The sequence below is a fragment of the Theropithecus gelada genome, chromosome X, assembly GCF_003255815.1.
Source record: "Theropithecus gelada isolate Dixy chromosome X, Tgel_1.0, whole genome shotgun sequence".
NCBI classification, from domain to species: Eukaryota; Metazoa; Chordata; class Mammalia; order Primates; family Cercopithecidae; genus Theropithecus; species Theropithecus gelada.
Genome location: NC_037689.1, coordinates 129,601,657 through 129,615,519, shown reverse-complemented (window position 1 = coordinate 129,615,519; position 13,863 = coordinate 129,601,657). Strand labels below are relative to the sequence as shown.

Genomic DNA, 13,863 nt, shown 5'->3' with positions numbered 1-13,863 from the left:
AGGCTGGTCTTGAACCCCTGACCTTGTAATCCACCTGCCTCAGCCTCCCAAAATGCTTGGATTACAGGCGTGAGCCATGGTGCTTGGCCAATTCTTGTGATTTTTTTTTTTATTTTTATGTTTCTCCCGGCCGTGATCTGACTTTCTTTGCTAGTGTATGCCTGACTAGAACAATCCTCTTCTACTGTTTAGTTAGCTGCTTTTCTTCTGCTGTGGACTGGGAAACCAGATAAGTAACCTCATTCAAAGTAGTATGGAAAATCAGTCAGTTGACTCTGATTTGGTGGTACAGGAAAAGCCTTTAAAGGAAAATATATTGTTATTATTATTATTATTTGAGACAGGGTCTCGCTGTGTTGCTCAGGCTGGAGTGCAGTGGCATGATCTCTGCTCACTGCAGCCTCGACCTCCTGGGCTCAAGCAATCCTCCCACCTCAGCCTCCCAAGTGGTTGGGACTACAGGCATGCACTACCATACGCAGGTAATTTTTATTATTTTTGTAGAGATGAGGTCTCACTATGTTGCCCAGGCTGGTCTCAAACTCCTGGGCTCAAGTCATCCTCCTGCCTCAGCCTCCCAAAGTGCTGGGATTAAGGTGTGAGCCACCATGCCCAGACCAGGTATATTATTTGTAAAGCCCACAATTTTTAGCTGTTACATAACCCTGTTCAGAGGCCTTTAAAAAATACCTGCGTTCTGAGTAGTTGAGGTTGTTCTCTGCCTGGTCCTTGAATAAGTGGGTATTATCATTGTGATAGTCAAAGATTCATGACATATGTCATTCATCTAGTCTTTTGATTTCAACAATAAATGAGGCTTTCAAGTTTTGGTACCCTATTGGTTTATGGCTAGAACTAAAGATTTTTATTGTTCCTTATGATAGTGGAAGAACCCAAAGGCAACTTTTGGAATATGGGAGAAAAGGGAGGCTGAAGAGCTTGCCATTTGAAAGGTACATCATTTTGTTTCTCTTGCTCGTGTTGATTTTATGTTGAATTTGGAGATTTCTATGTATCCTGGTATTCACATGAAGGTTATTTCAATGACTTCTCTGCTTGGGGATTTCAGGAAACATTACCCATCTCAGTACCATGAACGACAGTGCAGGTCCTCACCAGACCTCCTCTCTGATGTGTCAAAACAAGTAAGGTTTCTGAAAATTTCTACTTCTTTAGATAAATGTAATTTGTGCAAATTTCAAATGCTTCCAAGGATTGATTCTGTCAGAATCCCAGTGTGTAAAAGGGTTACTCTGTTCGAGTAGGTTAGCTTCCTGGGGAGGTCTGTCAGCTCAGTCTTTCCTGCCAATAGAAGACCATTTAGTAAACTACCACTGGTGTGTACCTTATAGACTGAGGGTTCTGGCACATCTTCAAATTGCAACCTGTGTTGCTAACATCTTGCAAAATGCAGATCCAAATGAATTCTATGGCTTTGAATTTTCAAAACTGAAAGCTCCATCTTTTTACCTATGAAAATCTTAAGGTGTAGAGGAAGGTATAAGGTCTTGGGTTAAAGTTTTAGAGTACTTTTCCTGTGTAGTTTTGTAAGTTAAGGACAAAGTGTTGTTCCCCTGGAACTGTGAGACGATGACTTCCTTTGACATTTTTAGTATGAAAATTGTGAATTATTATTATTTTACTTTCCCTAAAAAATAATTATAGGTCTCATAAACCCTCAAGCCTTCAAGTCACTGGCAGTTTTTATCCAAAAGACATCAGAAGCATAATGATGAAAGGAGCCATTTAGTATATGAACCTCTCCTACCATTCATAGCCCTCCTCCCACCATTTTACAGAAAATAGGGAGGAGACTGGAGCAACAAGGTTAGGAGACTTGTCTAAGGTCACACAGCAAATCAGAGACAGAGCCAGGACTAAAAGGCAGGACTCCTGGTTCACTAATATAGCTATTAAACCAAACTGCTTGTAGTGTATACACTCAGAGTCTGGAAGTAGGATGGCACTGAGAAAGAATAGTGTCACATGTACTTTTTAACACATGCACTGGGATGTGGTACAAGTTATTACCCTTTCTTTATATATTTATCTACCCTAGAATAGAACATGGATCTTGTTAAATGACTTTATGAAGAACTACCTTTCAAACTTTGAGGCTAATTTAGATCCCTCCCCCAGCCCTAACCAAATGGCCTTTTCCTTCTTTCACCAATGTGTCCTTTGTCTCAAGGTGGAAGATTTGAGACTAGCATATGGTGGTGGCTACTACCAAAATGTGAATGGAGTGCACGCATCTGAGCCGGTGCTGGACAGTAGGAGGAGGAACTCTGCAGTGGAGGTGACATTTGCAACTGAACTGGAGCATTCCAAACCAGAGACGGATCCCACATTGCTACATCAGTCCCAAAGCAGTTCCTCTTTCCCTTTTATTTATACAGACCCTGTCTTTAACACTGAGCCTGATCCTAACCCTGATCCCAGAGACTTTTTTTCGGAGAGGAGTCCTCTAAGCTCCTTCCAAACGAGCTGTAAGTTTGCTGGTAATCACATGAGCACATCTTCTGGCCTTACAAGCAAAGTGAGTCCAGCAAAGCAGCTAACTTACATGGATGTGCCCTATATTCCTTGTACAGGTCAGCAGGTTGGTATTATGCCTCCCCAGGTCTTTTTTTATGTGGACAAGCCACTCCAGGTGCCCAGACGGTCCCCAATCAGAGCAGAGGAAAGGACAAGGCCAGATAGCTATATAGAGCCCACTGCAATGAAGCCAGCCAAAAGAAGCCCAAGGAATATCAGAATGAAGAGCTTTCAGCAAGACCTGCAAGGACTCCAAGAAGCTATAGCCGGGACTAGTGTTAGGAGCAACATCAATGTAGGTCTAGAAGAGAAAGACCCAAATTTGGAAGATGCATTTGTATCTAACATTCAAGAGCAAACCCCTAAAAGGTCCCAGAGCCAATCAGACATGAAAACTATTCATTTTCCTTTTGGGTCAGAATTTAGACCTTTAGGGCCTTGTCCTGCTCTCAGTCGTAAAGCAGACCTGTTTACATATATGTTTGCAGAGCAGGAGTTGCCAGCAGTTCTAATGGATCAAAGTACAGCAGAAAGGTATGTAGCTAGTGAATCCAGTGATTCTGAATCAGAGATTCTTAAACCAGACTACTATGCTTTGTATGGCAAAGAAATAAGGTCACCCATGGCCAGAATCCGCTTGTCTTCTGGTAGTCTACAGTTAGATGAAGAAGATGAAGATGCTTCTTTCAACACACCAACTGCTGAAGACAGGACTTCACTAAAACCATGTAATTACTTTTTAGCTTAAAAGTGTGAACCTATGGACATTTCTGAGCCAGTTCCATGTTACCGACTTAGGCAGAAAATAATGAAACTTGTAGAAACCATTTTCTTGGTTACTACATATTCATTGGTCTGAAGAAAATCTCATTTTTGACACCTACCTTATGAAAGATCCAGCTGTTGCCTCATTCCTTGAGTTTCACTCTTCCAGTACCTCTGAAGGGACTCTAGAACATGCCCTCTCCTCCCCAGCACTGTGGCAAGGTGAGGTGGGTATTTGTCATCGCCACTGCATACTTCCACACAGAGACATTGTGAGTGAAGGTCAGGTTCTTCAATGCTGAAGAATGGTGACAGTATGGGTTGGCATTTGGAATTGGCTTCTAATGGCATTTAGTGATTTAGTAGATTGTGAATGTGTTGATCTTTGTGCTCTTAAAAAACACTGAACGAATACTTCAGTCTTTACTATTTGTGTGGGGCCCAGTAGAAATGGTCTCGTAATATGTTAAAGACTTCCATTTTTATAACATATATAAGGGGAGCATGACCCTCCTACAGCCTCAGGAACAAGGTGGTGGCATAGATCCTCTCAAGAGAATACAAGTTTAGAATTAATCTAGGACTTGGCAGAATTCTAAACCTAGGAAATTCATGAATTAAATCAATTTCTAGAGCCAGACATAAACCTGATAAAAATATCCTGTTGTTTTACTTGTAACTTCTATATTCTTAACTATCTACTATACCTAGTAAAAGAGAAACATTAACAGGTCAGTTTGTTTATCTAATATTTCCTGCCGGAATTTATTTTTTGTCATAGCTTCTTGCATGTATGCAGGCCAGGAAATGAATGTTATTGTAATAAAGTGTGATGGAAAATCCAGGTAATTAAAAAATAAATTATAATTATGTTCTTCCTTTTGTTTTAATCAATTTCAGAAGTGATTGGTTCTGGCCTATTTTACTAAGGAAAGGGACAGTTACACAACAAGGAAAAGGAGGGAGGCAAGTGAAAATGTATGGCCAAGGAGAGGAAAAGTAGTAGAATTGAAGGGTAGCTGAAACAAAAAAGGATGGTACTAATACCAGGGTGAGTTAATGAACCAGAATTCCATTTTTGACCCATTCAAAATTTCTCTAATGGTCCTCCTAGAAGGTATAGCATTCTATTTGAGAAGTTTATTTTGTTTGATTTTAAAGTCCAACATATTTACAAGATAATGTTACTACAAACTTCAAAGAAAGGAGGCAATTCTATAGGCAAGTTATTTTTATATACAACTTAAAGGAGAAAAAAAACTAATGGAATAGTTTCGTTATTCTCCTAGTCTTTACATCAGAAAAATCCCTTTTAATATACCTCATCCCACTCCTTTCCTCCATCCTAGCACTTTCTTGTCTGCTCCCGGACTCATATTTAGTAACTCACAAGTCAAGAGTAACTATCTAATAATAAGAATATATTGAAACCCAATCACCTGGGCTTAATAATATAGTATAATATTAAAATATTATATAATTAATATATGAATATATTAATACATATTAATACCATAGATCCTTAATGCTATGTTAAGTCCACCCTCAACCTCTTCTCTAGGAAAAACTTAAACTCCTTTATGTTAATGGTATTTCTCATATCAATTTCTAAAAATCTTCACTAAGTTTATATCTGTAAATGATCTCTTAATAATATAATAATCAGGGTGACCATATAATTTATTGTTCAACCCAGGACACTTTCAAGTGAAAGGGGACGTTATTAATAATTTGGTCAAGACAGGAGGCTTAGAAATTAGGACAGATGTTCACTGTAGCTATAATTAATGCTTAATGAAATGTGAAGAGTATCTTCTGGTTTCCAACAGAAACTTCGATTTTAGTGTTTGAACAATAAAGGACAAAGGAGAAATAATTTGAAACACTGAAGTCCCATACCACACCCCCATCTCAAGGAAAACAAACATTGAGGACTGTGAAATTTAAATATTTATTTTCAAAACCCCAAAACACTGGAGTATGCTTCACCTAGAAACAGTTTACAGGACGAATAGCTATAATGAATAAGCAATACAATTTGTATTTGGGATGCAATTGTGTTGTAAAGTTTCAAATAATCAATTTATAAATTTGCTGCTTTTACTTTTACAAAAATATTCATTTAACCCATAACATGAGTTGCAAAATTATCTCCAGACTTCTACAGATTATAAACTGTAATTGTGTTTCAGTTACACAGCGGGTGAAAAATTTAACTGAACCATTACTTCAAAATACAATGCATTAAAAATAATTGTTACAATATAGGCACCAATAAAAAGAATTTTCTTGGCATACAACACCAGAACAACCTTCTCAAGTATCTATACCATGTAAAGTAAAAAGAGGATGTAATGGCCACTTTGACTAAAAACTGTATTCCTTACAGGAAGAATATCTTTTGTCTAATATTTGGAAATTACTCAGATTTTTTAAAAAATGACTTTTGTGCAAAAACCAAATTGTGCAGATCCAAACAATTAAACATTAACTATCAAAACTAAATATCAATAATTCTACAACTACTGAAATATAGCCCCAGTTCAGAACTTAGGCAGGCATAATACTGGGCTTAAAAGAAAAAGGCATCACCAACATAATAGTGCCATAAATATAAGTGAAAATTAACTGTGCAATCTAACTTACCTTTGAGTGGACAGAAATCATCCTGTACTATGGTTATTTTCATGTGAACTAGAAAATGCTCACTTAAATATCCTTTTAAAAACAACAAACTGATGCTTATTAGTGACAATTATGAAGAACAAAAATATATAAATAGTTTATAGGACAATTCATTACCATGGCAAAAATATGCTGGTGTAACTTATATTCATACCTATGGATCAGGTATTTAATCACATGACAATCAGCTTTTTTTTTTTTTTTTTTTTTTGGCTCTCAAAATCCAAGCAGATAGTATGGGATTTTAGTTGAAGATGTAAAACATGAAGCCAGACTAACTCCTCCAACATTACCAAACACCTATCCTTGGGTAAATGATCTTGCTTTAAATTTCTAACCATGTTAAATAAGGGTAAAATTGCCTCTTCTACCTAAAAGAGAATGTAAATACTATACACCAAGAGGTACCTCTGTTGCTGTACATTGCCTGTAAATGCTTCAAACACAGGATCTCAAATGTGATAATCATTGAGCTGCCCGGAATATCATACCAACTTGGTAGAAGAATCAATACTTTTACAGGTTTCATTTAAAAGACTTTACTAAAATTTTCTGTTTTAAGAAGGTATGACTTATTTACACCTCCCCACCAATAGTCATTTTTACGCATGTTTAAAACAACAACAACAACAACAACAACACTTTTTGAAGCTTGATACTTTACAAAAGCTGAATACTGAGAATGACTTTGAAAGACCTGTACGTTTCATGACTGTAGTCAATTAAAGATCAAGACGTGAAAGGTATTCATCTTAGTAACTTAACTTAAGAAATAGGGATACTTAAAAGCAAAACGGTGTCTCAACATTTACTAGAATACAGGTGAAACTATAGTATTAAAAGTTACTCCTTACAAAATAATCCTTTCAAAATATAAAATGATAAACACCATCACAAAATAGTTTAATAGCTTCTTCCAAATCTTCAGTGTTGCAAAGATCCAAAAGGCACCTGGAGCTCATGGGTTAAGCATTGTTAAGCTTGAAGTAGCTTTGGTGGGGCTCTCTGGGTCCATATGAAACAGAAGCCAATAATAAGTTTCTTAGGGGGATTCGTCTGCTGAACACCTATAAAATTTTTTAAAAATGTAAACAAATGTACAAGTATGCATATTTATATTTCTCTTTTGTATGAACTCTGCAATGAAGAAACTGATTCCACAAAAGGGATACATTGTTTTCATGGAATCTCATCATGTAGATGTTCAAATATAAATAAGTTCAAAAATCCCTTCTGTATCTGATTTCACAACTTCCAATTGATTTGTTTTCAAATGGGAGGTCTTCATTAAAATATAAGGGATTTTAAGAGGGGGTTAGGTTTACGAGTACAAGTGAGCCTTATCAGATAGAAAGATCTTTGAGAGTGTGTGATTTCACAGGTCACAGAGTTTGTTCCAACTCAATCCCAGTGGCATCACAAACAAAGAAATATAAAGATGCACTGAGAAGAGATATAACAAGGTCAAGGCTAAAATTAGTATCACCTTATAGCTTGCTTGAGCTAAGGAGTGTATATGTGTGTACATGCATACAAAAGTCTTGTTGAAAATTTTTTTAAAAATTAAATGTAAGAACTTTTTTGAATGTGAACAAAATCAAATGAATATTTCAAGAGACAACACAGAAACTGAAGTTGAACGTAAGAGCCCTTTTTCAGTCTGGATTGAGTCCCTCTACCTTTTCCTTAACTTTTCATATGGAGGTCAAATGTAGGAACTTTAGCACTGGAAATTATGCAACTAGTGGTGTTTTGTTAAATTCTGAGGGTAGTGGCAAGAAAGAAAGCATTCCCCAATGATATTAATGAGAGCTCAAATGAGAATATGCTCAGTGACCTTTTGTCCATACTCCTACTAGTGGAGAAAGAAAAACAGGCCATTTCATGCAGTGGAAAACTACCTTGTCATGCCTAAAAATTCCAAAAGCTAATGTTTAAGATACACAACAAACAAAAACTATTTTTAAGTATACAACTATGTATTAAAAGGTGACTTTGTTAGGAATAATTGGAATGGTTGAATCAAAGAAATTACATTGCATCATAAATTAACATACAACAGAAAATGCAAAATAATTTTTAAAATGACATTTCCAACTTACTTTTGAAATTTTTCAATTAGCTTCTTCACCATTTTATCTGTGATGCCGGGACAGGCGGCTTCAGCCACAGCAATACTTTTCTCGAGTTCTTCAATCGCCTGATTCCTGCTAGCATTATTCTCATCCTGCTGTTTAAGCTGAGAAAGAGTAATAATTAAAACACTTAAAATATTATACTACTTCAAACAGATATCCAAGGCCAATTAATCGGTACTTACTTCAGCAAATGCAGGTGTGATTATCATAGACAAACAGCTCAGGGTTTGCACAAGATCTTGCTCCTTTGAACAAATGATACAGATTATACACATGAAATTAAAATAATTGTTATGATTTCTTATTCTTTAACAAATACGAACTAATTTGAATGCCCCACTGAAAACAAAATATTGTATGCAAGGCAAGTCTCTAAGCTTTCTTCCCGTCATTCATTCCCATTCATCATCCAGAAGTCCTCTAACTTCTAGGATTACAATAGATACCTATGATTCCCTGGGCTTATGTATCTCTAGGTGAAATGCACTTAAAAAATACCAATATAGGCCGGGCACAGTGGCTCAAGCCTGTAATCCCAGCACTTTGGGAGGCCGAGGCGGGCGGATCACGAGGTCAGGAGATCGAGACCATCCTGGCTAACATGGCGAAACCCCGTCTCTACTAAAAAATACAAAAAACTAGCCAGGCGAGGTGGCAGGCGCCTGTAGTCCCAGCTACTCGGGAGGCTGAGGCAGGAGAATGGCGTAAACCCAGGAGGCGGAGCTTACAGTGAGCCAAGATCCGGCCACTGCACTCCAGCCTGGGCGACACAGCGAGACTCCGTCTCAAACAAACAAACAAACAAACAAAAATTCCAATATGGCCACTTAAATAACTTCTATTAACTTTTTTAATTAGCTCAAAACTAATGACAAATGAAGCATACTACAAACACAGTGAGGCAGACAGGCATTTGGGGTATTCAATCCTAACAATTTTGGGCCATTATAATCTCACTACATAGTTTGAAAAACTGTATGAAGAGTAAGTAATTGTTTCCATATACATACTGCCCCATTCTGTACTTTCTTTGGATCAGGCTTCTTTCGTACGGTGGTAAAGCTCCATTCAGGATGAGTATTGTTTTCCCTGCTGGTAGATTCCCTAAAGAGATTGCCAAAGATACCTCTATAAGTGACCAAATGATTCAGCTTGGCAAAAATATCAAATCGATGTATGTAGAATCTAAAGGAATAATTGTCCCAATGTTTAAAAACTCCTGGTACAAAAAAGATCTGATCTCAGCTTCAGGTGAATACTACATTTTACTACAGAGTGGTAGTGCAGTGGTTCTCAGCTCGATGTGTGCTTCATTGAGACCTCCTACCAAATGTAAATACCTGTCCCTCACTGCTCCCCACCTATTGAATCAGGATCTCCAGTGGTGTGGCTTGTGATTGCTTTAAGGTTCCATGAGTGACTCTTATGGGAAGCTAAGGCTAACACCCATCAGAATAGGGCACAAATTATTCTGATATTTTTTATCCCTTTCCAACATTGAGCAATTTCTTATAAATAGAAGAATCTCAGGGTAGTATCTAAATAAATTTGGTGTTGCCTTTTTGCCAGTTCAGCTGGTAGAGGACTAAATTCTGGCATAGCATACAGACTTTCCTAGTCTAAATTAATTGACGGACTTAGAGGCTGAATTTTTAATGTAAACGCTGCTGTTACAAAACACTACAACTTTTTCAAGAAAGAAAAATTACACATAAATGAATATTCAAATGTATCAGTCTGATCTTGATTTGGTACATGGCCAAGAGGTGGGAAAGGAAAGTTCTTCAGAGGGATTTTGCAGGTTGCCATCAAAGTATGAGAAAACACAGCTCCTTATTACTTTGGGCAAACTAATATAACACTTTTAATTGAATCTTGCTCCAAAATTTTGTAATATACTCAAGTATCCACTAGGGGTTAGACCAAGACCATTTAAAACTAGAGCTGTTCACTTCCAAGAAAAACATGTTTCCAACTTCATTGTATTCCAGACTGTGATTGAAAAAGATTTTTACAGTTTCTAAGGTGAAATTTCAAAATATGGTTTATATTTTATGCTAGAACAAGCACACTGATCATAGCTAAAAGATATACAATATTTAAATAGGCTACCTACATAAAAATTAAATAATTTGTACATACGAATCAGAGCCCTCGGAATCAGATTCATCATCACTGTGTCCTTCTGCCTTCCATCTCTTAAAACGATCTATCAGTTCAGTCAGATAAGAAGTCTTCTTTGAATTTTTTACAATGAATTTGTGTTTCAGAAGTTCTTTTGCTGTAGGGCGCTAAGGATAAAAAGATCAAGGCTGCATATTACAATTGTTGAACTCTTATGATTACAAGGAATGGTTAAAAAATCATCTGAATTATTAAGCTGAAAGGTATAAAGGTATGTCTGTAGATATAAGAACAACTAAAATGCTGTAGGAAAATAGCTAATTCTATTATTGAAGTGGCTCAAGGCAACTGCATTGAATCTACTACTTTGGCGTCTAAATTTGTTAAAGCCCAATGGGCAGCAGGTGGCTTACCCACCAGCAAACTGGCAGGCAGGGCCTTCTCAAAAGCAGAGAGACACATGACAGTATTTAGAAAGTAAACATTTAAAAACATTTCACAGTAGTGTTCTAAAATACTTTAATCACATTTACTGTAAACTTGAAAAAAACTGATGAAAACTTGCAAGGCTGTAGTTTTGTTATCATTTATACATATCTTATAATCCCTTCTCCATCAGACATCAATGTCTATTGCATCTAAATGCAAACACCAGGTGCTGTGGAGAATGTCCCGCCTTCACTTTATTAATATCAGAATGTTTATCATCAACTTAAAAATAGTTATATCAAGTTTGGACTGCTCTTGTGTATTTCTCGTCTCGAAAAGTCACAAGGCAGCTTTATTTCAACAACAGTAAAACAACTGTAATCGAATCTGCCAAGTAAATGAATGGAGCTCACTAGCCTAGGAAAAGTATACAACTTCACGGTGAAGTTTCTAAACACTAAATAAAAATAGTTAAACCTGGCCAGGCGCAGTGGCCCATGCCTGTAATCCCAGCACTTTGGGAGGCTGAGGAGGGCGGATCGCTAGAAGTCAGGAGCTCGAGACCGGCCTGGCCAACATTGTGAAATCCATCTTTACTAAAAATACAAAACTTAGCCAGGCATGGTGGCAGGTGCCCGTAATCACAGCTACTTGGGAGGCTGAGGCAGGAGAATCGCTTGAACCTGGGAGATGGAGGTTGCAGTGAGCCTAAATCACGCCACTGCACTCCAAGCTGGGCAACAGAGCAAGACTCTGACTCAAAAAAAAAAAATAGTTAAACCCAAACATAACTTTTCATGAAAAATGAAAACAGCTGAATAAAAATCACTGTATTTATACATGCACTTTAATAATGACATAATATAAAGATAACTTTACTTCTCAAATTTATTTCCCCCTGAAATAGGAAATAATGAATAGAATAAGGAGGAAGCTGGGTACCAAGAAAAAAATGAAGGGTAAGGAGAAAAAGAATGAAGAATCTGGTTAATAACTCAATAGAAGTAGCAGTACAGAAGGAAGAACCAAGTTCCTGGATGGATCTTAGACAATTCTCACATGCACTGTATTCCCTATTGCAGGAAAAGCTGCCTTTGCTATAAGTAGATCTAATAATAGAAAATAAATAGTAATGATAGCAATATATACTCACAAATGATGGATCTTTGTTCAGGCAAGCATCAATAAACTCCTTAAAAGACTTAGTAAAGTCTCCAACAAGAGTTGGAGGATTGTTTTTGGGAATAAGAAACAGAACTCTCATTGGATGCATATCGGAGTTAGGTGGCTCTCCTTTGGCTAGTTCAATAGCAGTAATTCCCAACGACCAAATGTCAGCCTAAGATAAAAGGAAAAACAAATATATATATGTATATCACCTTGAAACTCCATTACAATATACTACCACAAAATAGTCTGTGGAACCTAATGGTCATACAGTACTTGTCTCTTAAGAAAATGTGGTGTTAATAAATTTTTATTACTATAATTCATTTATTTAAAACATAATGAATTCCATACTTTGTGTCAGGTACCCTTCTCAGAATGGAGGATTTCAGTGGTGAATAAGCCAGACAAAAATCCCTGCTCTTAAGGGGCTTACATTCTAATAAGAGAGACAAATAAATAAATAAATACATAATATGATGCCAGATGGTGTTAACTTCTGTGAAGAAAATAACAAAGCATAGTAAGAGAATAATGAATGATGGGGGCAAGGGTGTTGCAAATCTACATAAGATGGCCAGGGAAGACTTCTCTGTGTAAGTGATGTTTAAGCAGACCTGATTGTGGGAGGAAGATTTTTTCAGACAGAGGGAAGGGCAGGTGCAAAGGTCCTGAGGCCAGGGTGTACTTGCTATGTTTGAGGAACAACCACGAGGCCACTGTGGATGAATAATCTAGAAGAGAGTGGTAGGAGATAAGACTGGAGAGGCAGATAATGGCCAGATTGTGTAGAGCTTTATATGTCACAGAAAAGACTTAGGATTTTATTCCATGTGGGATGAAAAGCCATTGAAGTGAATAGGGTCCAAATATTAGTTAGCTGTGAGGGAATTTATGATTAAGCAGCAAAATACGACATAACTCTAGCTTAAGAAACACTTGTGAAACAAGGAAAAATAAGGCAGTGTATTAACTAGGATAGCGTGCCACATACAATTTATTAACAAACCCAAAACAGTTTGAACAGGTAATACTCTACTTTTGAGTCATAAGCTGACTGTTGAATAACTTCAGGAGCCATCCAAAATGGAGTTCCCACAAAGGTGTTTCTTTTAATCTGTGTATCCGTCAGCTGACCAGCAACTCCAAAGTCAGCAAGTTTAACATCTCCTTGTTCTGAGAGCAAGACATTGGCAGCTAGGAGGAAAAAAAGAAAAGAAAAGAAAACTCAGCTTGCTCAGAATGCTTCTATTTTTCTCAGGTTCATATTAGATTTTTGTATACCTTTTATGTCTCGGTGAATTTTCTTTTCTGAATGCAGATAGTCCAGACCTTTTAAAATTTCCTTTAGCATGGTAGCAATCTGGAACTCATCAAATGGACCAGCTCGAAGCTTAAGGGGAAAAACACACACACACATACACACATGTGTAAAAGTTTGGAAACATCAAATTCAAAATTGGTGTCTTTGAAATGAAGAAATCACTTAAACACATGATGCTGTTCTGTTTATCAAACCAATATCTAAACAAGGGAGGAAAAATGTGAAGGAAGAAAGCAAAAGAATTCAATCAAAGGGCTGAACAGGTTTTTTAATGATTCAATTTAATGAAAGATAATATGAGCCCTTTCACCTATATACTAGGCTTCAGATTCTGAGGTTCCTGAATATTTACATCAAAGATGGAACAAATATGCTTACATAATGACAGAACCAACTATCTTTTCTTTAGACAGAAAAAAAGAGATATCAGTTACTTAAATTCTGGCATTTGCTGTGAAAAAGTTACTACATATTGACACGAAACTGATTTTTAGGTCAGAGAATCCATAAGATTTCCACAGCAACTATTTGATCACATCAGTCAGCATTTATGTATTTTAATAATATTGTAAAGAATAGCCTTTTTGAGACTGAAATTATAAATTTAGCCAAGAATATAATAATTAAACTATTCAGACTATGATTGTAAAAAAAATAAATCATGGAGGGATAATGTTTTTCAAATAAATGTAA

The 13,863-nt window shown here is 36.7% G+C and overlaps 2 protein-coding genes across 6 annotated transcripts in view; one reads left to right on the top strand and one right to left on the bottom strand.

Moving 5' to 3' along the window:
* Positions 1 to 4,170, top strand: part of FRMD7 (FERM domain containing 7) — a 51,210-nt gene extending 47,040 nt beyond the window's left edge. For both annotated transcript variants that reach the window (XM_025372550.1, XM_025372551.1), the window contains exons 10-12: positions 885 to 953; positions 1,070 to 1,145; positions 2,192 to 4,170. In XM_025372550.1, coding sequence (XP_025228335.1) covers positions 885 to 953; positions 1,070 to 1,145; positions 2,192 to 3,286 — 1,240 coding nt within the window. In that variant the 3' untranslated portion in view covers positions 3,287 to 4,170. The remainder of the gene's footprint in view (positions 1 to 884; positions 954 to 1,069; positions 1,146 to 2,191) is intronic.
* A 1,065-nt stretch (positions 4,171 to 5,235) lies between these two features.
* STK26 (serine/threonine kinase 26) overlaps positions 5,236 to 13,863 on the bottom strand; it is a 52,364-nt gene continuing 43,736 nt past the window's right edge. For 3 of the 4 annotated variants that reach the window (XM_025372552.1, XM_025372553.1, XM_025372555.1), the window contains 8 exons: positions 13,131 to 13,239; positions 12,886 to 13,043; positions 11,833 to 12,018; positions 10,269 to 10,417; positions 9,137 to 9,230; positions 8,309 to 8,371; positions 8,091 to 8,227; positions 5,236 to 7,055 (listed from right to left, as the gene is read on the bottom strand). In XM_025372552.1, coding sequence (XP_025228337.1) covers positions 7,031 to 7,055; positions 8,091 to 8,227; positions 8,309 to 8,371; positions 9,137 to 9,230; positions 10,269 to 10,417; positions 11,833 to 12,018; positions 12,886 to 13,043; positions 13,131 to 13,239 — 921 coding nt within the window. In that variant the 3' untranslated portion in view covers positions 5,236 to 7,030. The remainder of the gene's footprint in view (positions 7,056 to 8,090; positions 8,228 to 8,308; positions 8,372 to 9,136; positions 9,231 to 10,268; positions 10,418 to 11,832; positions 12,019 to 12,885; positions 13,044 to 13,130; positions 13,240 to 13,863) is intronic. The other variant, XM_025372554.1, reaches the window with a different exon arrangement.